Source organism: Saccopteryx bilineata, chromosome 9 (genome assembly GCF_036850765.1).
Source record: "Saccopteryx bilineata isolate mSacBil1 chromosome 9, mSacBil1_pri_phased_curated, whole genome shotgun sequence".
Lineage (NCBI taxonomy): Eukaryota > Metazoa > Chordata > Mammalia > Chiroptera > Emballonuridae > Saccopteryx > Saccopteryx bilineata.
Genome location: NC_089498.1, coordinates 23,114,582 through 23,141,655, shown reverse-complemented (window position 1 = coordinate 23,141,655; position 27,074 = coordinate 23,114,582). Strand labels below are relative to the sequence as shown.

The window sequence follows — 27,074 nt, the reverse complement described above, 5'->3', positions numbered from 1 at the left end:
AATCTACTTCCAGGCATCCACACCCTCCCTGACAAGAACTAAATCTACTGCCTTCCCGCTCTCCCTTAAGGATTCAATTTCTTTCCCAAAGTAGAGCTTCCATAAATATTACAATATTAAGGACTAAATTTTAATGAATACAAATCAGAGGAAATGAAGGAACATTAACTCTCATTCAAACCTTCCTTAAAAAAAATGTTTCCAAGTTATATTTTTAACTTCCCCCATGATTCCCTTTAAAAAAGACGAACACAAAAATCTCTCTGCTAATGACTTTATTCATGAATCTCTAATGGAACTCAAAATAGCAAAGAACATGAAAAAAATTCAGATTAATATTTATCAACCAAATACATCAGAGAACATATCTATATTTCATATAACTAACAAAAATGTCTAAAATGCACGTGTAATATAAATATTCTCCAGTTTGTGGAATTTCAAAGTAGGAAGATTTGCTTACTAGTTTGCCAGAAAAGCTATTACAGTCAAATATATATAATTCAAAGAAATCAAAACATAATTGACAAAAGAACCATCTCACAGTTAAGCTTTTGATAGTGCTTTCATACCAAAAAAAGAGATTGCAAAGACTAAAAAAATGTTAAATACTGAACCATCATTATGAAACCATTAAAATTCTTATTCAGTATTCACTATATTTATCACATTTATGTGTTCCCAATATGAAACCATAAACATTATTTTGCAATTTTAAATTATCTTTTAGTTGACATTTAATTTCCTGGCAGTTAAAAATTACTACACCATTGCTAAATGAGGCTTTTCATGAAACAGGAATTTTTAGACACAATGATTTTACATTGTTTTAAAAATGATCTTTGGTTTGAAGCTACCCTGATATCCTTTTTAGTTAGATGGTTGTGGTTAGTAAAATATTCATCAAACAGCACAGCAACTTCATTCAAATCATAAAAATAAATTTGGACAATGGTAATGTATGGCAAATATCAAGAAATCTGACAAGATGTATTCCCCAAATCCATAAATGACATGGGCAATGTTAAAGGAAATCAGTGTGGCTCAGGAGTGACTCAATTCCTATCATGAAAGTCCTCTATCAATTCATTAACAGCATTAGCCATCAAGAGGAAATCAGCTGAAAAAAAATCTGAATGAAGGCACACAGGTATAAATCTTAAGCAGATAAGTAAGACTAACTATACTGCATATGCAAGAAACATGGGTGTGTCCACCCCAGCACATACACACATATCATGTCTGAGGCTGAATATCATCACTCACAGATTCCACAAGGAAAACTCTATGCCTGTGGATATATATATATCCTAGACATGGGAACCAGCTGATGGTTTTCCAAAAATAAAAAGCCTTTAAATGATGCAAAAGTTGGCCTTCCCCCAAATGAAAGGTTTTAAATTAACAGCAAATGAGTGAAATAACAATGGAAATTGTAAGAAGCTATTATGTTAAATCTCAGAAAGACAAGTTCAATTTCATAACTGAAGGCTGCTGATTTCCTCTCTCTCACCTTGAATAATCAAATGCAAATGCCTTTTAGCAATGGCAGCATTCATATCCCACAAAAAGTCAAGTAGTGTCCCCTTAAGGAGCACTTCCATTGGCACAAACTGTAAAACTTGCTGGGGTGCATTAGAGCTAAGCAAAGAACTCAACAATTCATTCACATTCTGCAGATACTGGAAAACTGGATTTGGAAGGTCCTGGTAACCAACACACAGCAGGACTGCACAGGTCTTCAGGGGCTCGGAGGACGTGGGACAAGAAAATGTGATGAGTCTAAAACAGCTATGGAGAACAAACATCAAACCAGCCATAAACCTAGTAAAACAAGAAAGCACAGGCAAAATCATAACATCGCCTGTGCTAAGCTCCTGTAATGAATGTAGAAGGCAGTCCAAAAATAAATGCTGGTAAGCTGGGTCTCCATCATGAAGCAATGAACAGGTATAAGCCAAGAGTTCAGCTGATTGAAGGAGCTGAACTTCCAAAGGTACACACATTTTGATATCAGGAAGAGTCGGAAAACCCACAAGCAGGCACTTTATTTGGTTGCTGAGTTGCACAACCTGCTCATCCTGAAGGCACTTGATAAGGCTAAACAGCTCAGAAAATATCAGTTCTTCAGAAAAAACATGACAAGAACAATAATTCTGCTGTTTTAGCCTAAACTTGGAAACCAAACTCAAGGCTCCTCCTAATGACTTTTCAATTGCTTCATTAAGAGCCTTTAAAATGTCACCATCGCAAAAAGGAGAACACTTTACTTTTGGCAGTTTCTTTCCCTCTAAAACATACCATAAGTGATACTCAAGATTGGAAGCTGTCCCTTCTAAAAGAGAACTTTGTCCAGGATGATATGCAGTATGTTCCTCAGCCCAACTATTAAAGTATCCCTTGACCACCTTATCTTTCCATGAAAGGGTTTCTAGCATTTTTCTCTCATTATAGGTTTTAAAATATCTGTTCCTCTGCCCAAACCATTTTGTATTTGTACTACAACCAATATTAGATTTCTTTACTAGCCAATTATTTCTGGAAAGAGGCTTCAATTCCAACTTTTGCATGAAATAATGAACAGCATAGTCCCTTAAATTATTCAGCCTTGCTTTTTCCCCTTTTCCCATACACTGAAACAGACGAATGTTCTCAGAAATAGTCTCTTGCTGGTATTTATAAAAGAACACACAACACTCTTCATGTCTTTTAAGAAAAGATTCAGGAATCACATGATGGGGAAAGAGAGCTTTCCTGGTCATTTCAGTCCCAAAATGCAGTACCATCTTAGATAACAGAGGATGGATAACCTCTCTCCCCTTATAATGGAGACATATCACATAGACTTCTGAGTTTCCTGCCTTGCTTGTAGCAGGTTTGAAAACATAGACTTGGTCAAAGGAACAGTTTAGCAGGTACATCAAGTTTATGGAACAATGTTCAAACAAAGTAAACATCTTCAGAACAAAAGAGCCACCATTTCCTAGAGTTGTCAGAGCAGTGACTACTTCACAGTAATGCAAAGAAGAGACTAAAGCTTCTTGTTCACCTGGGTTTCCTTGGCAATCAAAACTCCCATCCGCAGTGATCAAGTGAACAGTGGCCATGTTGCTTATGAAATTCTGAAGTCCGGTCAGGTATTTCAAGCTCATAATATCACCGGTGTTATCTGGACCAAAGTACCACCAATGCAAGGTATTTGCAATAAGTCTGTCATCCATAATCATCATAAGATTGTCATTTGCTTCATGGTATGGATTTAGAGTATTAGCCACCCAATTCCAATCACAAGGGAATGGACGAGATTTTAAGTAGTGATTGAGACTAGCTATAAAAGCTCCAGGAGCTTCACAAAGGTGTAGAGAATTCAGTTGTCCATTCTGAAAAGCTTCCTGTGGAATAATTGGAAAGCTGCACAAAATTTCATGAAACTTACACCACGCTTGAGTACAAAGTTCGGCGTTCACAGATTTTCTTACATGAGAAATTATTTTTCCAGCTTTATTAGTGAAAGCAGTGTGCTCATGCCATTCATCCAGTTTCTTATCACTCAGCAGGTTTTTTACTTCATTTAGGGAGTTCTTCAAATCACGAAATGCATTAAATTCCGTGTGGTCACAGGTGAAAATCTCACTGGGATCTGGTAACTGCCACTCATCGTTAAGCGGCTTGATGTAAGAAAAGTTCTTGGCAAAGAGTTCAAAAATGTCAGCAACAACATCTGGACTAAATGTCTCAGGACTTGAACTCAGTGGTGGCTTTCTGCACTTACTCATTTTCAAATTAAATTAAAATCTAGAAAAAGAAAACACACAATTAAATGAATCAAATTTATTAGTGAGTGAAATCTCATCCACAGCAAATCGGATGACAAACAACATACAATGGGAAGGCTAACGTCAACACAGATGATTATAAAATGAGGCAATCTGGAATAAAGAATAAATAGGGGCTTTGATATCCAATAGACCTGGGCTCAAATTCCAGCTCTCCCACTAAGAGCTCAGTAAGTGGCCCTAGGCAAATAAGTTAACATCTTTGAGTCGTGGTTTCTTATTTGAAAACTTGAGGTATCATTTTTTTAGAGAAAGACAAAACATACTAGCATATACAAAGCAAATACCAGAATATTCATCAGTGAATAGCAGCTCCTATTACCATAGTAGCAGGGTGAACTACAGGGTGACCTATAATTCACCCTGCCATGTCTCTGAACTACAAATTCCTGCCTCATCTGGTCAGTCAGACAGCTTCATGTTCACACTATAAAACATCTCTATTTACCACTAAAACTTAACCCAGTTTGACAGGAGAATTTTAAAGTGAAGAATATTCTTATTGAATATACAAATTACAAATAGTCATCTTACATTCTGTGTTCTAACAGTGCCAAAGAAACCAAAAACATCTGTCCAGCAGAAAGGGAAACATATATAAGAGAAAGAAGCATGGCTTAATGGTAAAACGTTGGAAAGTTCTAAATTCCAGCAGACAGAGGCCCTGGCCGGTTGGTTCAGCGGTAGAGTGTTGGCCTGGCGTGCGGGGGACCCGGGTTCGATTCCCGGCCAGGGCACATAGGAGAAGCGCCCATTTGCTTCTCCACCCCCACCCCCTCCTTCCTCTCTGTCTCTCTCTTCCCCTCCCGCAGCCAAGGCTCCATTGGAGCAAAGATGGCCTGGGCGCTGGGGATGGCTCCTTGGCCTCTGCCCCAGGCGCTAGAGTGGCTCTGGTCGTGGCAGAGCGACGCCCCGGAGGGGCAGAGCATTGCCCCTTGGTGGGCAGAGCGTTCCTGGTGGGCGTGCCGGGTGGATCCCGGTCGGGTGCATGCGGGAGTCTGACTGTCTCTCCCCGTTTCCAGCTTCAGAAAAATACAAAAAAATAAAATAAATTCCAGCAGACAGAGCCATGAACATTACATTATACAGTTGGCCCTTCAATGCTGGGTTGAACGGCACAGGTCCATTCATACATAGATTTTGTTTTCTCTAAATACTATCATTGTATATTCTCTTCTTTATGATTTTAACAGTTTTTCTCTAGCTTACTTTATTGGAGAAATATAGTACATAGTGCATAAAATACACAAGATAAGCATTAACTAATGTTATCAGTAAGGTCTTCAGCCTACAATAGGCTATTAGTAGTTAAGTTTTGGGGAAGTCAAAAGTCATACACCATGGTTGGCACCCTAACCCCTGTGTTTTTCAGGGGTCCGCTGTACTTGTTAGTACAATGTTAATCAACAGATGATCAAGTTCATGAGTTCTGCCTTTATTTAGTATATCCAATGCATTCTACACGTTTTCAAAAAAAAGAATCTGAATTTCTTAAACATGAAAAAATTGACAATCACTATCTCACAAAAGCCAATGTTGATTAAAATAGGAACTAAAGGGGAGCTAGCGCTACAGTAAATGCAATAATAACCAGAACACTGTAATCTATTAATTAGCATCTACTTTTACTGTTCTTTCAGCAGTGTCTTTACTGACTTATGAGCCCGAGGTTGGAACAGGGCCTTAGTACACTGCAAGCACTCAGTAAGTTATTTATCCAGAAAGAGTGGATATCTTATCTAACATAAAAGGCACTCCTTTGATTATGTTCTGAATGAGTTATAATAATGAACTTTTCAACTTCACTCCAGCACTTCAATGCATGACAAAAAACAAACAAACAAAAAAGACCTGTGCTTGAAGAATATAAAGAAAAGTATGTGTTCCTCTATCCCTTTCCCTTTCATTAAACACTCCACTGAGCTTTGTGGCATCATAATTCGGCTAGGAGGGTCAGTATTACCATTCTTATTTTGCAAACTCGACTAGAAGTCATGTACCCTCTGCCCAAAGAGACGAAAGGAATACCTGCAAAATTCATAGACCCACGGGATCTCATCAACGGCTGTTACCTCTGCAATCAACACAAAGGAGTTTTACAAGTGCTTCCGCCAATTCCTCCCGCCAGCAACAGTGACAAGCTGCTGTGGATCCAGCGTTTCACTTTGGGCCAACGGGACCCCAGATCTTCTTTCAGTTGGAAGTGAGTCCCAAGCTCTAAGAGGAACTGGAGGAGCCTCAGCCCCAGCCCCTGCCTCACCCACTGGAATACCGAGGGACGACGGGACTCGGAACCTGGGTCTGAATTCCCTTCGCTCACGCCCACCTCGGCCCGGCCCACAGAGCCTGGGGAGGCGGCGCTTCCACTCGCTCTCCTCACTGGAGGGGGCCATTCTCCATTTCCGCTCCTGAGGGGATGTCTACCGCAACCCCCCACCGCAGAGCAGGGAGGTGGCGCGCCGGAAGGCCGGGACGGAAGCCCAAACCCGCCTTCCCGACACCGGGAGCAGAAACCCACCTCCAGGCCAAAAAGCCGCCACAGAACGCCAGAGACGGCGGCCCGGGAGCCTGACAGACATACTGCGCACGCGCCTCGAGACCGGGATGACGACGCACGCCAACATTACGCACGTCGGCGGTTCTCGCAGGGCCGACGCCTCGGTGCCAGGTTTTGTCTTTCCGCGGGGTACAGGAGCTGGAAAGCGCCGGCTTCTCTCCGCACAGCGTCTATGGCAACGAAAGCTGCGCGCGCAGACAGAGCGTCCTTTGGTCCCGCCCCCTCGGTGGTGCTGTGGAATAAGATGGGGCAAAGCTATCCTGCACGCTGGCTCTGCCCACCTTGGCTCTGGGCGCCTGAGACTTTTAAGAAACTGTTCGGCAAAAGATAGTTTAGTTAAAACTGGTGTCTTTATACAATATGAAGTTAAAAAAAACAGACTGGGACACTGCGAGATAATACTGTTATTTTTTATAGCTCTTTATTTCTTTCAGTTTGAAACACTTTAATCTTCAAATGAAGCCCTACTATCATATAGTTGATCTTTGTGTATATGTTTAGAAATGAGTAAGAAAAAAACCTCGGGTAAAATGGCGAAAACGTTCATAAAATAGGCGAAGATTTGAACAGGCGGTCCAAAGAGCAAAACAGATAGTCAATAAGGATATACAAAGGTGTTTAACCTACTACGGGGAAAAAAATTGGAAATGAAAACAATGTTTTCACCCAATTTAGCAAAGATTTTCAATAATCGATAATAGCCACAGTTGGTTGGAATATGGAGAAACGAACTTATATACTGTGAGTGGTATTAAAAATTTAGATAAACCTAACAGAAGGCAAACTTTAAAACAGCCTAATACGTTAGCCGAGCAATCTCCACTCCTAACAATTTATCTTTAGTAAACGAACAAATGGCACTCATTTTGAAAAAAAGTTTATTTCAGCACCTTACTAACAATAAAAAATTGGAAACCCTAGTGCCCGACCAGTGGTAGCGCAGTGAAGAGCGTGTAGACTTAGGTAGGACACAAGTCCTAGGTTCCAAACCCTGAGGTAGGCCCACCTGGGTGTGAGCACAGGCTCACCAGCTTGAGCACAGGGTTGCTGACTTAAGTGTGGGATCATCAACATGATACCATGGTCGCTGGCTTGAGCAAGGGGTCACTAGCTTGGCTGGAGCCACATGATCAAGGCACATACGAGAAGCAATCAATGAACAACTAACGTGAGGCAACTATGGGTTGGTGCTTCTCATCTCTCTCCTTATCAATCTCTATTGTGTGCATGCGCTAAAAAAAATTAAAAATTAAATATTGGAAACTCTAAATGTCTCCTTTAAGGTAATTAAATTCTTTATAGTGCATCCATATAATGGAATATTATGCACCTATTAATAGGCTATATGTGTAACAGTAATACATGAAAATAAGAGACTATACAACTGTGTGTAGAGTTTGGACCATTTTATATAAAATTTAAATATGTAAACATTTTTTCACAAGTTTTCTGGGCCATGCATCTATGAAGGGAAAAAAATGTCTTTTCAAAAAATGGTGCTAGTTCATTTGGAAATGCACATGGAAAAGACTTTATTTGAACTCACATTATAAACAAAACTACAGTTCACTTGGATTGCCAATTTATATTTTAAAAGTCAAACAATAATTCTTTTAGAAGAAAACATCTTTATGACCTTGAGGTAAGCAACAAGTTTATAATAGGAAATAAAATGCACTAATAAGGGGAAAATATGAATTGAACTATATTAAGATTAAAAATGTTTGTGCATGATAATACAACATTGAGAGTGAAAGGCAACCTCGAGTGGGAAAAGATATTTACAGTAATGTACATATGTATGACAAAAGACTTATTTCCAGAATATACAACTCCTACAAGTGAAAAAAACTACTACAAGAAATGAAAATTTTCCTAGTGGGAAACAAACTGGAACACTTCAAAAAGATGAGATCCAAAAGGCGATAAAATATGAAAAGATGTTCAACTTCATTAGTCTTTGGGGAATATAAACTAAACCTATAATGAGATCCAATTATACATTACACTGGCTAAAAGGAAAAAGACTGAAGATGTTAGTGTTGGGGAGTACAAAGAGCAAGCAATTGGAAGCTGATTGGAAGAAAAAGATCTTTCAAGATCTTCCAAACTGACTGGTTCGTTGCCCTATTTTCCCCCAATTCTTTTGAGGTGTAATTTATGTAGTCAAATGTTCAGATCTTAAGTGTACTAGGCAACCACTTTTGCCAAACACATATTAAATATTTCAGAAAGGTCCTTTGAGTCCCTTCCCAATCAATCTTCCTCCCATAAGAAGCAATCACTGATCTGTTTTCTGTCACCAGAGTTTTGTTTTGCCTATTCTAGAATTTCATATAATAATTATTTTGGTGGGGGGAGAGAAAGAGAGAAGTGAACTATCAACTCACAGTCGCAGCACTTCAGTTGTTCATCGATTGCTTCTCATATGTCCTTGACTGGGGGCTCCAGCTGAGCCAGTGACCTCTTGCTCAAGCAGTGACCTTGGGCTTCAAGCCAGCAACCTTGGGGCTCAAGCCAGTGAACCTGCACTCAAGATGGCAAGCCTGCACTCAAGTTGGATGAGCCCGTGATCAAGCCAGTGACCTCGGGGTTTCAAACTTGGGACCTCAGCATCCCAGGTGGATGCTTTATCTACTGCACCACCACTGATCAGGCTGAATTTTATATAAATTTTATCATTACAGTTTAAGAATATGTTTCCAGCTGCTTTCCACTCAGTGTCAATATATATATTTATATTGCAGGGAAGGGGAATTTTTTTTTTCCTCCTACCCTTCTAGGTTCTCAACTGAGACTGTAACAAGAGAGATTGACTGCCTGAAGAGTAGTGATGCAGTGAATAGAGTGTTTACCCAGAGTGTCAAGGCCACCAGCGCCATCCTGGGTCAAGGCACGTAGGAGAAGCAATCAATGGATGCACAACTATGTGGAACAACAAGTTAATCTCTGTCTCTCTCTCTCTCCCCTTTCCTCTATATAATTTTTTTAAAAGGTAGATTGAGAAGAGAAAAGCATATAAATTTACTAATATATTTTATATGACATGAGAGCCTTCACAAGGAAATGACCTGAAGAAGCGTTTCAACCTTAGTGTTTTTATACTAGGTTTGATTAGTGGGAAAATGTGACAAACGGCTATGAGCTAAGAGGGGCACACGGGGGAAACTTGCAGGGCGTGCTCCTTCAGATTCCTCTTGGAGCCCTTCCATCTTCAAGTAGAAGGACGGGGTGGGTGTGTGTGTGTGTGTGTGTGTGTGTGTGTGTGAGAGAGAGAGAGAGAGAGAGAGATTTCCTTCTCTTTTTTTATTGAATTTGTAGACTGACATTAACATAATTAATTATACAGGTTTCAGATGCTCGATTCTGCAACACACCTCTGTACTACTTAGCAATAAAAAGGAACAAACTAGAGATATATACAACAACATGGATGAAAAATGACAGGGTTCGGAACACGCTACCCCAAATCATGGTGGCTTGGCATATTGGCTAATTTAAGCTGAAGGAATTTGAGGACAACCTGCAGAATTCTGGTGGCTTCATGTCCTTGCCAACTTTTGGTGTTGTGAACCTTTTTCATTTTAGCTATTGGTGGGAGTTGGGTGCTTTTTACATGGTTTTTAATAAATGGTAAGTAAAAATGAAAATCTGTGGATATTGTTCTTCAGTGGGACTACAGACTAGATGAAGAATATGTGATCTCCTAAACACAATCACTATATTTCCTGAGGTTTATAAATGGAATATTCCAAATAACAAAACTTATAGTGAGCCAGTCTTTTTACTAAAATAATCACAACATTAACATTTTTTGAGTACATAGTATGTGCTAAGCACTAAAAATTGCTTTTTTTTTTCATTTAATCCTCTCAACAACTCCATAAGGTAGAGTCATATAACATACCCACTTTATAAACAGAGAAATCAAGGGTGGAAGTGATTAACCAATTTGCTGAGGATCATGTAATCAGTAAGCACCAGAATCAAGGTTTGGCTCTATGTCAACCTGACTCCAAGGCCAATCTGTTCTGCAGAGAATTCCTAGACATTGCCTCCAGTAATTTAAAAACAACTTTATCATCCATCTTTATCGCCAGAAATACTTATAATAGGCCAGTAATTTAAGGGAAAAAAAAAAGATGTTTCATTTAGTCCTAATTGCTGCAAACTTTTTGGAAAAGATGAAATGTAATGAATAAAATTAGTAGTGAAAGTTTAAAAAGTTGAAATGTGAATGCATTTAGTATCAACTTTCACTTACAGTATATATTATATTTTAACAAACATTTATTATCTGAAGGAACTTAGCTACAATTATTCTTTCCAGTTCCTGAATGTTCTTTACACCGAACTCGCATGACAATGAGAACATAAGTAGCATACAGAAATTAAAACAACCTGCTCCTCAGTGGTGGTTTTTTCTCTGTCAAAGCAAACAGAAACTAAACTTCTGTGGTCATTTATCACCAATCAACTTGCTGAGTCTCTAATTACATCCTCAGACAGATTCTGTGAGATGACAGTGTACAAACTGTAGTCCCAAAAACCCCGAGGGAGTTTTTGTGGGTGATAGAAATGTTAATATCTTGACAGGTGAAGAGATCTGTGCACATATCAAAACTCATCAAATGATATAATTAAGATTTGAGCATTGCACTAAAAATAAATTTTACTTTAAAAAAAAAAACCCTAAAAAAAAAAAAAAAAAAAAAAAAAAAAGAACCCTAGGCCCTGGCCGGTTGGCTCAGCAGTAGAGCGTCGGCCTGGCGTGCGGGGGACCCGGGTTCGATTCCCGACCAGGGCACATAGGAAAAGCGCCCATTTGCTTCTCCACCACCCCCCTTCCTCTCTGTCTCTCTCTTCCCCTCCCGCAGCCAAGGCTCCATTGGAGCAAAGATGGCCCAGGCGCTGGGGATGGCTCCTTGGCCTCTGCCCCAGGTGCTAGAGTGGCTCTGGTCGCAGCAGAGCAACGCCCCGGAGGGGCAGAGCATCGCCCCCTGGTGGGCGTGCCGGGTGGATCCCGGTGGGCGCATGCGGGAGTCTGTCTGACTGTCTCTCCCCGTTTCCAGCTTCAGAAAAATACAAAAAAAAAAACCCTAGCCCTGGCCAGATGGCTCAGCAGAAGAGCGTCAGCCCAGCGTGTGGAAGTCCCAGGTTCAATTCCCGACAGGGCACACAGGAGAAGCGCCCATCTACTTCTCCACCCTTCCCTTTCTCCTTCCTCTCTATCTCTCTCTTCACCTCCCGCAGCCAAGGCTCCATTGGAGCAAAGTTGGTCCTGGCTCTGAGGATGGCTCCATAGCCTCCGCCTCAGGAGCTAGAATGGCTCTAGTTGCAGCAGAGCAACGCCCCAGATGGGCGGAACATCACCCCCGGGGTGGGCATGCTGGGTGGATCCTAGTCAGACACATGTGGGGGTCTGTCTGCCTCCCCCCGAGCTTCTCACTTTGGAAAAATGCAAAAAAAAAAAAAAAAAAAAAAGAAAAGAACCCTAAACAAATATTGAACTCTGCCTAACCATAAGCATGCTGAAGTGTTTAGAAGTACACTGACCTCTGCACCTTACTTCGAAGTGCATCATACATAAAATACACTGATGGATGGATAGGGGAATGGATCAATAATTAAGTAATCACAAAATGTTCACGATTATAGAATCCAGGTGGTGAGCATTTGGCTATTTGCTATGTAATTCAGCTTTCCTCTGTTGAAAATTTAAATAAAATATTGGGGGGAAATTTAAATAAAAGTCAAGAATGGAATCTCTTTTAATTAAAAACTAAATACCTACATACATACGTGTATCTGGTATTTCCCACTAATGAAGGAAGCAGGGCCTCTGAATGAGCTTTAAGTGATGAGCATCGGACTTGCTGGAGACCAAGCAAATGTTCTCATGGCTCACTTATCCATTTACCTGATTTAGTGAACACCATCAGGCTTGGTTTTGACTATTACACAATCTTACATTTTTCCTATTTTTTGTCACATAGAGTTCTACTTACTCTATTCTTGTCACATAGAATACACCATTCTTTAAATGCAGGAAACTAAGAAAACACTCATGTTGAAATTCCAGCAGTTAATGAAGGTTATAAACCTGGTAAATAATTCTTTCAGTTTCCCTCATGATAATCTTCATTTTTTTAAATTTTTGTTTATCGAGTTTAGAGAGAGAAGAGAGAGAATAAGTGTGGGGGGAGGAGCGGGAAGCATCCACTAGTAGTATTTGCTTCTCACATGTGCCTTGACCAGGTAAGCCCAGGGTTTTGAACTGGTGACCTTAGCATTCCAAGTCAATGCTCTATCCACTGCGCCACCACAGGCTAGGCCTTCACTGGATCTTTAAATTGCGTTCTCATTAAAATTCTGAAGCATCACCTTAAGCTATCAAAAAAAACCCCAATGTTATAAAAAGGGAATACCATAAAAACGATAACTTCTCTTATTATATTTTGTCTGTTCAACTGTTGGGTAGAGCATCTATGTACTCGGTATTTGTGGGAAAGTGCTTAAAAACAGCAGCCTAAAAGCTCTTTTCTTACTGTTTAGAAACTAAACAAAAACTATTAATATAAATCATTTCATTTTTAAGCATAAATGCAAGAATTCTAAACATCAGATCAGGAAACCAGTTTTTGCCTATTTTTGGTCCTATAAAACACAGTTAAGCTTAATTCTGCATTTTAATATATATTCAGTACTAAAACTCAATATGAAATTTCTTTCTTAAAATTTATTTTCCAGCAATTCATGTTTTTTCCTTACATAGTTAATCTAAAGTTAATCAAACAGAGTGAGTCATTTACTAAAAGGGGAAAAGTCAGAATGTCTTTTTAGGTTATGAATATCATTAAAATATTTTAAATAAACTTTAAAAACAAGATTAATAATACAAGCATTAATAATATGCTGACCTAAAATATGCTTTTTACTTTAAATCACTTCCTTATTTTCTCTCATGTAAAAACTAAATTGACCTTTAAAAGAAATAATAATATGGGGTTAAAAGAGAATGATTATTACTGTGAGATGTGCTCAGAAGTTGTAAAAAAAAAAAAAAGTTGGGAAACACTGATATGGGGATAGAATACAAGACATGGCCCACCCTTGAAGCATTAATTATTTTATTGCAGACACAAGATACAAGATATTTATAAATAAATAAGATTATATAACTTAGTACTATGTTACAGATTAAGTGTTGTAGGAAGTTAAAGGAGGGGAAATTAGTAGAAAAAAGATGGGGGAAAGAGACTTTAATTTTTACCTTAAAAGATTATTATAAAAAAATAAAAGATTGTTGTTGACCTGGCCAGGTAGCTCGGTAGATGGAGGATCGTCCTGGTGCACCAAGGTTGCAGTATAAATTTCCAGTCAGGGCACATACAAGAAGCAATCAATGAGTGCACAATTAATTGGAACAAATATGTAGACCAAGTAGATGTTTCTCTGTCTCTTTTCCTCTCTCACTCTCAAATCAGTGGAAATTAAAGAAAAATAATGTTGCTGTTATCTGGAGAGGGGAGTACCTGCCTTGCACAGAAAAATAACATGGGTGAAAAAAACAGAAAAGAAGAAGGGTAATGCAGAAAAGGGACAAAAGGTAATACAATTGAAATGCTATACAGGTAGTGTCTTAGTTCAGGCTGCTGTAACAAACTCCTATAGACTGGGTGACTTAAACAACAAAAACTTATTTCTCACCATTCTGGAGCTTGGGAAGTCCAAGATCAAGGTGCTGACAAATTTAGTTCCTGGTGAGAGCTCTCTTCATAGCTTGCAGCTGGCCACCTCATTACTGTGCTCACAACATAAACACAGAGAGAACGAACACTCTATGGTCTCTTCTTATGAAGGCACTAATCCATGGGGACCCCATCCTTGGGACCTCTTCTAAACCCAATTGTCTCCTAACAGCCCTATCTCCAAAACACCATCACATGGGGGTTAGAGCTTCAACATATGAATGTTTGGAGGACACAATTCAGTCCATAGGAGGAAGTGAAAGTCAGAGTATGGAGGCCCATGGAAGCAAGACTAAGGCATCAGAATCTGCTCTAACAGGAAATGGTCAAGAAGGAAGGAAATAAATACATTTGGTTCTTACGGAGTTAGGAATGATAGTGGAATTGTCAAGTGGAAATATCCAGGAGAGAGTTGGAAATCAATAGATGTCTGAAGTTCAAGTGAAAAAATCCATAGTAACACTCAACCCTGTGAATTTGCAAGTAAGTACTTTATTATTATTTATTATTTATAGTCATTATGATACTTAATTTAGAAGTAAAATCAATACCAAAAGTTGTTAAACACTGGCTCTGGGGATTCTTCCTGTCCATAGTTCACCTAACACTGACCCTCCTTGAGATCAATATGGCCTCTCTTTTTGAATAGCTAAAGTTCATCAGCTCTAGAATCTGAGTTCCTGGGTTAAAATCTCCACTGACTAGCTCTGTGACCTTGGGCAAGGGAAACGTCCATGGGTGGCACTGCGAATTCCCAAGTGATCATAAAGTGCTTAGGGCAGGTTCTTGCATTTAGCCACTCTCTGATCAATGTTAGCTGCTTCTGAAAAATGTCTGTTCTTTTCTGGAAGACAGAGTGCTAAATTCAGATCCTCTTTTCTGAGATTTCCTTCTTTTGTTGTTTCTTTATATATTCAAAATCCTTAATAGAGCAGGAGAGGAAAAGAAGGAGGGAGACCCAGGAAAAGAAAGGGAAAAAGAAAGAAGACCAAATTATTTCGTATCTGCCACTGAAAAGCCGTCAGATTGTATCTGCTTTCTGTCTTCAATAATTTGGGCAGGTTTCAGAGCAGAAAGAAGGCCAGCTGCAAAATGAATGAACATGTGGATCAACATGGCTGCATTTCAAAAACATAATCTGAAATTATAAAGGCAGGTTGCAGAACAGTTTTACATTGCCTTACCACTTACATAATGTTTAAAAACACATACAACAATTCTGGTTAATGTTTATTGATACAAATGCGGTAAAAACATAAAAACACAAATGAAGGAGATACATACTAACTTCCGGAGAGTGGTAATCTCTAGGGAGATAGAAGGGATAGCAAAGAGGAACAAAAGGGACATCAACTGTATCTAATGTCTTCATTCTTTTTATGAAGCTCTGAAGCAATGGCAAAATATTAGCACTTTTAAAATCTAGGCAGTGGATACGCGGGGTTATAGTCTCTTCAAATGTTTAAAACATTTCCTTAAAATATTAAACTGAAAAGGACAACTGTCTGCCTCATTCTTAAATTTGCTCACACTCCCATGTCCTTTAGAAATCCACTTGTTCAATTAAATCATATGATTTTCAGGAATGAGTGTGCTTCTCGGATTCAATTTGAAGAGTATAACGAAACTATTAAAACAAGGTTATGTTTTGTTCTATGTTTACATCACCAAAATAGAATTTAAATTCTGACGTTTGGGTTCAATTACAGATATTACCCTATTATTAGAATTTTATTTCATTTTATTTTGTTAATGATTGATAGTAATAGCACATTATATTTTGTGAGTGCTCTGTAATTAACAAATTGCTTGTATATACCTTAAGATTGCTTGTATGTACCTTAAGATCACCAACAAGTTTCATCTCAGGGGCAAACTTCAACTGATTGACAGTAGCTGCCCAGAGGGCTCTCGTAAAACAGATGTGAAACCACATCTGGGCTCTACAGGGAGGGCAATGATCAATAGAGAGGTGTGTCAAGGGCAGGGTGGTGCATGATGCCCTATGTGTCTGATTGATAATCTGTACACTTTCCGTTTCTTCTCTGCCTCTCTCACTGCTCCTTCTCCATCTCCCTTTGCCTACCCTTCTTATCTTGGTGTTTCCAAGAATTCCTCCCTCCCTGATCCCCCTTGATCTTGCCTCATGCTGTAACAACCCCTGACTGATTTTCTTCTCATCCACAACAACCCCACATGCTGACAAGCCCCTCCTCTTCTGTTTTTCAGTGAAGCCCTCCCAGCCCCATCTGGGCCGAGTGAGACACCTCCCCTTCTTCCCCATAGCACTCACATATAACATTTATCTCTAAGCATTTCAACTATTTGTTTACCCATCCATCTCTGCTGTGGGCTTTGAAAGGACAAGGCTGGATCTTATTGATCTCTGCTCTCCCAGCTTCTGGCACACAGTATGCAATCAATAAATGTTTGCTAAATGAAAGAATGATTTAATGAATGGTGTCCTTATTTTGCAGAAAAGGAAGCAGACTCAGAAGTTGCGATTTTTCTCAAGGTTACCCTTCCTCCAAAACCTTCCTGCTTTCCCTCCAGAACAAGATTGTCAAACATTTTCTGTAAAAGGGCCAGATAGTAAATATAATTATATTTTCAGCTTTGTAGGCCATAAAATCTCTGGCAGGACCACTCAGGTCTGATGTTGTAGCTGGAAAATAACCATAGACATGGCTATATTGTAATACAACTTGTTACAAAAACCAGGAATGAGCTGGATTTGGCTCATGGGCCATAACTTGTGGACCTTACTGTAGAAGATGATAAACAGATACTCCTACTTGTTATCTTCTTCATTGAACATCCTCTCTGTCTCATATCCCAGGATCCTGATTCCAATGTTTCTACAGTTCCTGTTGGGGTCAGATCGACAATTCTCTCCTAACTGCAAGCCGAAGAGTTGAGAATTGGCTTCTAAACTGAGACTAGAAAGGATCAGACGCATTAATTGACATGGCTCCTAAGAGACCTAGAGGAACTCAAGCCCATCTTAACCACATCTTCTTTGATGACCCATTTTGAACACTCTTAATCTTTTTTAAAAAGAGGTCTATTTCTTGAATGCAATAAACCAAAAAAAGTAGAACAAATAACTTCCTTTCATTCCCCGACTCCCTGTTACCAAATGACTAATCTGTTTCTCTTTCCCAGAGATAATTTCAACCTTATTCAACTCTTCTCATATTTCCTACCCTATTGTTCTCTCCCTCCTTGTCAGGAGATGATGTTACCTCCTCCTTCACAAAGGAAATAAACGCCATCAGAAGAGCACTCCTTCAGAATTCTGCCACTCATCACTCACTTATCTGCATCCATACCCACCCTCTTATCCTTCCTGTCATAATGGAATAGGCATCTAAGACTAATACCTCCACCTTCTCCAGGAACCTGATTTCATCAGTTGTCTCTCTCTTATAGCTCTCTCTCTCTCTATCTCTCTGAACTTCATCCCAAAGGCACAAAGGAGCCTCTCCTTCTCTCCTCTCCTAGTAACTTTCTATCAACATTTAGATATGTATGCTTTACCATCTTGAAAATAAATCTCTCAAATCTGTGTCTTCCTATATCTTCCCCATCTCTTTCACAGCCAAAGTTCTTAGAAGAGCTGTGATTACGGATTATATTTCATCATTTCCCAGTAATTCTCCACATCCTTAAAATTTTTCCTTCTCCTCCATTACATCCTCGAAACTTTCTCATTGGACACCCCCAAATAACCTCCTTTGTTGTAACATCCAACCCAGAATTCTTTGCCCCATCTTTACTGAATTCCTGACACTACTCAACCCTCTGGTCTTCCTTCTTAAAACATTCTCTTCCCGTGACTTTGGTGACAATATGATCTCCTGTGGTATTTTTTCCTGAGGTTTCTTTGTAGGTTGCAATACTCTGCCTATTTGTTAAATATTGGTGTCTCAGAGTTTTCTGCTAAGCCCCGTGCTCTTTCCAGTCTACATGCTCTTCTAGGATCTTTCATCTAATCTTAAATATGTTGATAATTCCCAAATTTACTTTTCCAACACAAAGCTCACCACTGAGGTCAAGCTGGCTAGCCAATTGCCTAATAGAATTAGAAATCATCCCTCTTTTCCTTATTTACCACATCCAGTTCCATCTTTAAGAAACATTATCCTGACCCCACCATCCCAATCAACTGCCGCCTTTTCCTTTGCCCCATTTGCAGCTCTACCCAGTCCTCCTCCTCCTCTTCCTCTTCCCCTTTCACTTTCTGCTCCTCCTCCTCCTCCTTTTCTGCTTTGTTAGGAAATGGATTTTCATTGAAAACTTATGTGAAACCCTTTTATCCCATCCATCTGCATTTTGAGACCCAGGAGTTGCATTCCACCCACTTTCCTATCACCTGAGGGCTGGAACTTGGAAAGCGCTTGGCAAACATCCTGTAGCCATTGATATAATGTGCTTAGGCCCTGGCCACTTGGCTCAGTGGTAGAGCGTCGGCCCAGTGGCATGTGGAAGTCCTGGGTTTGATTCTTAGGGCACACAGGAGAAGCGCCCATCTGCTTTTCCACCCTTCCCTCTCTCCTTTCTCTCTATCTCTCTCTTCCCCTCCCGCAGCCAAGGCTCTACTGGAGCAAAGTTGACCCGGGCACTGAGGATGGCTTCATGGACTCTGCCTCAGATGCTGGAATAGCTCCGGCCATAATGGAGCAACGCCCAGATGGACAGAACATCACCTCCTGGAGGGCATGCTTGGTGGATCCTGGTCGGATGCATGCGGAGTCTGTCTCTCTGACTCCCTGCTTCTCACTTCAGAAAAAAAAAAAAGGACTGTGCTTATTTGTACTTTTAAGACTTTTTAATATCCAGGAAGGGGTACCCCCTCTTCCAGTTGAGGCAGTGGACATTCTCAGTGTAAAGCCAGGAGGCAGCGCCAGGGCCACTATCACAGCAGCCTTCTGGCCTATGCAGGTTCGCATTGGATTCAGACAGTCGGTAAAGAAACAATGGAGCCACAAACCGGTGGGCCATAGTCTTTAATTCTAGCTTGCACCCAGCAGGCAAGTAAAAACACACACTGGGCTCCAAAACCCAGTCACATTCAGTGCTCACAAAGCTACTGACTTATCCGAGTTTCCTAGAATCAAAGGTTTCTAGCTCCCCAGACTTATTCTCCTCTGTTCCCCATCTCCTTCCTTATCCCAGATACAAACTCTACACAAACTGGCATCTCACTCAGCACTCCGCCATCTTAGCTGCTTCTCCTGGCCTCCTCCACGTGGCCTCCTTCCGCTGCTGGCTCTACTCTCTCATGCTAATCATCCCAGGAACCAAGAGCCCAAACTCTGTTCTGCCCCCATTTTATATTGTAGCTTCACAACCTCTAATCCAATATACAAAATAGGGAAGTCTCCAATCCAGTCACTTCTGTGAGGCCTGATTGGATTGTACCACCCCACAGCAAAAAGGGTGGAAAGGCTTAATCCCAAAACTAAGCCCCAGGCTACAAGGATTCTACCTGCCTTTAGCCCACAGAGACAAACATTAATATCACCTGGGCAACGGCCTCCACGTGGGCGGCGTCATCTTTAACAAAGTGAGCATAATACATTTTATCTGCCCAACACTCAGGCATTAATTCAACTCCTTTACTCAACATGGAATCCTGGCATGATGACACCTGTGGGCTCTTCCTGGCTCACTTGTGATACTGAGATCATAGGTGAGAATCTCTGCTATTGGAAGGTGACTTTTCTCTAAGCTTCCTACTCCCAACTTTATCAGCTTCTACTTGAATCAGGAGCATTGGTGAGAATTCTCAAGGTTTTGCAACTCACTTTCTTCACATCTGGGGGGGGGGGGGGATAAATGGTGTAGGAGCTGCACTAAGTCACTCCAAAATCTTGTTTCTCTTCTGGTAGGACACTTTTCAGTATAGAGCAAAGAAATAACCTCTCCTCTAGTTTGGTTGTTACTGGTAATTATTTTTAACTGTTCTGTTTCATTGAGTGATGGGGGAGGATAATTCTAGAAGCAGAAAACATAATTTTTAGTTGTGAGTAGACTGCTAAGTTCACCCTACCACCTTTAGGGACAGGGTGGGGAAGGGTGGGGGTGGGAGAGATGAAATATAGTTCAGCTAGACCCTAACAGAAGACCCCATCTTCACTGTGAAACAAAACATCAGAGTTCGTGCTGCCTGACACCAATTCAGCCAAATACATAGAGATAGGGACTGAACCTTTTCCTTTTTTTAATTCATTGATTTTAGGGGGTGTAAGGCCAGGAGCCGCCATCGTGGCCATTCACATGCAGGTTCCCATTGGATTCGGGCAGACGATAAAGAAATGGCGGAGTCAGAGGATGGGGGGCCATCCTATTTATTGGTGTCTCACCAAGACAGGCAAACCACAAAAGGAGACAAGGGAAAAGCAGAAAACCAGCTCTTCCCATGAAGGGCCAGGGATCAGGGAAGCCCCTGCAATTGTGATAGCAGGAACTGTGTGTCCAAGCTCCTGGTCTGTCCCACTTTATAGTGTAGAAAACCAAAATCCCTCAATCCAATATACAAACAAGGAAGTCTCTGATACAAAGTCACTTATCCAAGGCATAATTGGATTCCTCATGAGAGTGCACCACCCAGATCATACAATCAGTCAAGGGTGTGGGGAAAAGCTTAGTCCCAAAACCAAACCTTAGGCTACAACGACCTGGCCTGCTTACAGCCTGTCCCCCACACCCAATATAAGTCTGTTGGGCAGATGAAATGTATTATGCTCACTTTGTTAAGGATAACACAAGGAGGCCCTCGCCCAGGTGATATTAATGTGTGTTGAGAATCGTTGTAGCCCGAGGCTTGGTTTTGGGATTAAGCCTTTCCCACCCTTTTTGCTGTGGGGCGGTACAATCCAATCATGCCTCAGAGAAGTGACTTTGTAGTAGAGACTTCCCTATTTTGTATATTGGATTAAAGGTTGTGAAGCTACACTATAAAATGGGGGTAGAACGGGAGCTTGCCCTCTTGGTTCCTGGGATGATGAGCAGAGAGCAGCAGAAGGAGGCCACGTGGAGTAGGCCAGGAGAAGCAGCCAAGATGGCAGAGTGCTGAGTGAGATGCCAGTTTGTGTAGAGTTTGTATCTGGGATAAGGAAGGAGATGGGGAACTGAGGAGAATAAGGCTGGTGAGCTAGAAACCTTTGATTCTAGGAAACTCGGATAAGTCAGTGGCTTTGTGAGCACTGAATGTGATTGGGTTTGGAGCCCAGAGTGTATGTTTTTACTTGCCCGCCGGGTGCAAGCTAGGATTAAAGACTATGGCCCATCAGCTTTTGGCTCCGTTGTTTCTTTGCCGACTGTCCAAATCCAATGCGAACCTGCATGGGCCAGGAGGCTGCTGTGATAGTGGCCCTGGCCGTGGCTTCTGGCTTTACAAAGTCACAAGCGAGCAAACATATATATCATATTTACAAACTTATTTGACCAACAGGGGGGATAGCAGGGTGGGGATGAGAATTTTCAACTCATAGTTGCTTCACTTTAGTTGTTCATTGCTTGCTTGTTGTATGTGCCTTGACCAGGCAAGCCCAAGGTTTTGAACCGGTGACCTCAGTGCTCCAGGTCAATGCTCTATCCACAACACCACCACAGGCCAGGCTGAATCTTTTAAGGGCACTTTATTCAGATGGCCAGTGATCTGAGGACACTGGGGTTATGTTCCCAAATTGTCTCAACCACTTATCCACAGCCACACTTTTTATAAGAGGAAGAAAAGGGTAGGTAAGGGTTTGGGGATTTCAAAGGAGAGTTAATCAGGTCACAGTGAAAGTTAATTGGATCATAGTCAGCAGGCGCTCAGTCCTTGGAGCACACAGGCTTCGCCTTCAGTCCCCTGGGGCACAAGGTGGATCATTGGCAGACTCCTGGGGCACAAAGGGTATTAGTTGCAGATCTCCATAAGTCCTGTAGGCCTGCTCAGGTATTCCCAGCTCCTGGAACAAAGCCTTTATTTGCATTAAGCATTAAGCTCACTGACCATAACCAAAGCCACCATTACTCAAGCTAAATTTTAACTCTTGAGTTCCCCCTGTCAGTGGCAGGGGCAGGCCCAACTTAGGGAACCTGGTATTTCTTGTGCAGAGCTTCCTGCGAAGAAAGGAACTTCTTCTCATTTACTCTTTCTGCTGCCCTTTGTTTTCTCAGCACAGAGTAGTGTCACCCTTAACACAGAAAGGGCTCCTGTTGCCCTTGACTTCAGGACAGCAAAGGCTAAAGCAGGGGTCCCCAAACTACGGCCCGCGGGCCACATGCGGCCCCCTGAGGCCATTTATCCGGCCCCCACCGCACTTCAGAAGGGGCACCTCTTTCATTGGTGGTCAGCGAGAGGAGCATAGTTCCCACTGAAATACTGGTCAGTTTGTTGATTTAAATTTACTTGTTCTTTATTTTAAATATTGTATTTGTTCCCGTTTTTTTTTTACTTTAAAATAAAATATGTGCAGTGTGCATAGGGATTTGTTCATAGTTTTTTTATAGTCTGGCCTTCCAGTGGTCTGAGGGACAGTGAACTGACCCCCTGTGTAAAAAGTTTGGGGACCAGCCTGACCTGTGGTGGCGCAGTGGATAAAGTGTCGACCTGGAAATGCTGAGGTTGCCGGTTTGAAACCCTGGGCTTGCCTGGTCAAGGCACATATGGGAGTTGATGCTTCCTGTTCCTCCCCCCTGACTCTCTCTCTCTCTGTCTCTCTCTCTCCCTCTCTCTCTCTCCTAAAATGAATAAATAAAATTAAAAAAAAAAAAGTTTGGGGACCCCTGGGCTAAAGGAAGCTCAGAACGCTGCTCCCCACTGAGCAGCCAGGCTCAGGAAGGAAGCGGAGCAGTGTGAATGAACGCAGACCAGCATGGGCGGGCTGAGCCACTGAGACCATAATAAAGACTCATCATCACAAAAGGAGACAGGCAGGAAATCCGGACTTGGGCAGGGATCTCAGGATGGCGCAGTGAAAAGATGGTGGTGAAGGGGGTGGAGACCTGCAAATCTGACGTCTCCCACCACCAGGCAGGGTCCACAGCCCCCACTGGGAGAAACACAGCATCCCCAAGGGGAAATGAAAGCAAGGTAACCGAACATTCAAGCTTGGAATTAATGAGCAAGCTTTGACACAGTGGGCTCTGGCCTCTGAAGGCAGAAGCCTTTTAAGCGCCGATGATTGTCTCCGCGCTTCTCATCTCCGGGCACATCTCTCTGATGCACTGCCACCTGCAGAGCGCCCTGGCATTTCCACGCACAAAATAATTGGCTGCAGGAGGTTTGTCAGACGCCTTTGTGTAAAGGAAATGGCAAAAACAAATTCTATTCTCTCAACTCAAATATTTTTTGATATTTTGAATCTAAGAGCACAAATTCTGTTATTTGCCTTCTCTATGGTATGGAATTGTTCTTTACTATAAAGCCGAAATGAATAAAGAGGAAACAGTTCTCCATATTTAGTAGTTAATAATCATTTGCTTCGAGGAGACTGTTGGATATGTTATGTTCATCTCTATATCATTCCTTTAAGGGGCACCAAATTCTCCAAACTTCGTTGAAGGAGAAACTGAGGCACCAACAACCCAGTGTAGAGGGGTAGCAGAGCTGTGAAAGCTCAGGAACAGTAGCTAAACGTTATTGATATCACTAATATTAGTTCATTAATGTGAATATAGCTAAACTCAGTGCTGACACTGAATTACTTATTTAGTCCTCACAACAGCCATATTATTGCTGTTATCCCCATTTTATTTGAACAGGTTCAATAACTTGCACAAAACCATACAAACTGTTACACGGTGAAGTTAGGACAAGACACAGGCCATCTGACTTCAGAGCCTCTCCAAACACAAGGTGCCCGTATTAGTTACCTGTTACTGCATAATGACCTACCCCCAAGACTTAGTAGCTTCAGGGTGGGATTTCTGGAATGGTGGACTTAAAACATCGTCTGTCGTCTTGCATTCTGTGTGAATCAGGAGTCTGAGCACAGCCGGGTGTCCTTGGCTCTGAGTCACAATGCTGCAGTCTAAGTGTCAGCTGGGGCTACAGTCATCTCAAGGCTTCACTGGGAAAGGACACGCTTCCAAGTTCACTCTTGTGGTATTGGCAGGATCTAGGTCCTTGCTGGCACTTAGCCAGACTCCACCTTCAGTTCCTAGACACACGGACCTCTCCATAGGGCACAACATGGCAGCTTGCTTCATCAGAGCAAATCAACAAGAACCAGAGAGAAAGAGTCCAGGCAAGACGGAGGTCCCAGTCTTTTGTAACCTACTTTTGGCAATAATCCATTCATCAGAAGGGAGAGTCACTAGATAGACCCAGCCCACACTCAATGGGATTACTCAGAGGTGTGGATACCAGGCAGCAGCCATGACTGGGAGCGGTTTCAGAAGCCACCTAGCACAGTGACCTTTTCAGGTAAATGCCCCCTCAACCTCACTCAGAGGGGCAGGCTAAATGCTATAATGTATCACATGACTGTGATCTCCTAGCCACACTGGACTGGAGGTAGACACCTGACCCAAGCCTGGCCAATTAGATTCTCTCATGCAGGAATTCTGAATTGCAATCCAGAGACCTTTGTTTTCTGCTAGAGGCTTGAAAAGAAACGATATTAATAAAATCATCGCCTGCTCAGAGAAAAGCCAAGTATGAGCAGGGAGAGGGAGAGGGAGAGGCTATGCTTCCTCCCTTGGATTTAGAAAGGTACTATAAAAACTGCCTGTTTCTGTCACTTGCAACCAGAGGTGATAGTCATAATATTTAACAACCAAAAAGGCCCAAATACCAACCAATCAGGAGGGAACTCACCGTAAACATCTGGTGCTACCCCACTGCTGGACACTGGGTCCTCACTAACTTGTCTGCCACCCTGAAGCACACTGCTCTCTCACCTTGACCATGCTGCTGCCCTCAGGGAGTTAGGCCTGACCCAAGAACCTCACTATCACTCAAGCGGGCGTCACAGTGGCAGCCCAGCACAGAAACCTCAGCATGATCACAGATTTCCTGTGTGGCCCACTGGGGAGTCGGTATTGCTGCCAGACAAGTCACCCATGGGTTTCTGTGATAATGTCAAGTGCATTCACTGTGGTCCCTGGAAGCACACACACAAGTGACCTACACAGGGACAGAAAGCCTCCATCTGATCTGCACGAGAAGGGGCTGGAAAGACTCACCACTGGGTGATGGGATTTGGAGGATTAGCCACTTCCTCTAACACAGGACGATGGAACTCCTTGGTGTGTCTCAGGGACTGCGAACACCTTCATCATATGCGCAGAGTGTTGTGGGTACACACGGGTATGTGGATAATTTCGAATACTCTACCAACATGACCAAGATAAAACAAAACTAAAAAGGCTGAGAATCCGTGTTTAGGACCAAGGTCACTTTTTCTTTATTTTTTGAAGTTAAGTCAACTGAGAGTCAATAAAATGAGTGAGTACTCACACAACCTAATTCTGCTCAGGAACAAGGAGTTAACACAGCATGTCTCTCTAGTCTGAGAAGAATTTCTACTCTCTCTCCTCCCCACAAATGTCCTTCTCCATTAGGAATAAATGTCAGTGAGTGCCAGCTGAAATCGATCATTGTGAGGACTTGATCATTGAAGAACTTCTGCCCGGAGCATTAAACCTAAATCTGGTTTCCTTTTGAGTTAAACCCTCACATGAGAGCTACACTGTCAGACGATTTTTTTCTACCTCAGATATTGTGGATAATCTCTGCTTCCTTGTTCAATGAAATATGGGGTAAGTTGTTACAACTTGCAACGGAGAGAGATTTATGCACCTGTCTCACAGTTGGGCATGGTGTGCACATTTCTTTTGTGAAATAAGGTTTATCTCCATGCTCTGAAGTAGAGTTCAATATTCATAATTATAAGTCATAACTCACAGCATAAATTTTCTTTGAATCAAGAATTTTGCCCTAGAAGAGATTTTGGATGAAGGTATATAGTATATATTATTTTTATAGTTAAACAAAGGATGAAAAATATGTATGTAATTGTATTCTTCTTTTTTCAAAGCTTTAGATGAATTAATTGTGAAATCCTGTCCTGGGTTACCAAGTGAACCTGCAGCAACCACATGGTTGTTTGTAGAGGTGGTCCCTTGGAGATTAAATTTATTATTGTCAGTAAAAATGCTTTTTTTTAAATTAATTTTAACGGGGTGACATAGATCAATCAAGATACATAGGTTCAGAGAAAACATCTCCAGGTTATTTTGACATTTGATTATGTTGCATACCCATCACCCAAAGTCAAATTGTCTTCCATCACCTTCTATCTGGTTTTCTTTGTGCCCCTCCCCTCCCCCATCCCCTCCCTGTCCTTCCTCCACCCCCCCCCACCCCCTCAGTAACCACCACACTCTTGTCCATGTCCCTGAATCTCATTTTTATGTCCCACGTATGTATGGAATCATACAGATCTTAGTTTTTTCTGATTTACTTATTTCACTCAGTATGTTATCAAGGTCCATCCATGTTGTTGTAAATGATCCGATGTCATCATTTCTTATGGCTGAGTAGTATTCCATAGTATATATGTACCACATCTTCTTTATCCACTTCTCTATTGAAGGGCTTTTTGGTTGTTTCCATGTCTTGGCCACTGTGAACAGTGCTGCAATAAACATGGGGCTGCATATGTCTAGTAAAAATGCTTATTAACCCTTATGAGTTCTCACTAGGTACTAGGCATCATACTAAACACTCTACACACATTAACCCATTTTATCCTACCAATAACTTTTATTATCCCCACTCTACAGAAGAGGAAATTGAGTCATAGAGTGGTTCAGAAATCTGACCAAAGGTACGCATTTAGTAAGTGGTAGAGCAGGGATTTGGATCCAGGTCTGTCTTATTCCAGTATTTAAATTACCATGACTATCCCTGAACTTGAAACTCTAAAA

At 41.5% G+C, this 27,074-nt stretch overlaps 1 protein-coding gene across 3 annotated transcripts; it reads right to left on the bottom strand.

The window, feature by feature from the left end:
• Positions 1 to 266: 266 nt before the first annotated feature.
• Positions 267 to 7,573, bottom strand: CMTR2 (cap methyltransferase 2). Of its 3 annotated transcripts, none has more exons than XM_066243161.1 (2): positions 5,865 to 7,573; positions 267 to 3,795 (listed from the first exon to the last, which is right to left on the bottom strand). In XM_066243161.1, exon 2 carries the CDS (start codon positions 3,774 to 3,776, stop codon positions 1,479 to 1,481), a length of 2,298 nt encoding a protein of 765 aa, XP_066099258.1. In that variant the 5' UTR covers positions 3,777 to 3,795; positions 5,865 to 7,573; the 3' UTR covers positions 267 to 1,478. The 3 variants fall into 3 exon arrangements, with proteins under 3 accessions (XP_066099258.1, XP_066099259.1, XP_066099260.1); XM_066243162.1 differs by having other exon boundaries at positions 5,909 to 7,573; XM_066243163.1 differs by having other exon boundaries at positions 6,355 to 7,573.
• Positions 7,574 to 27,074: the final 19,501 nt, after the last annotated feature.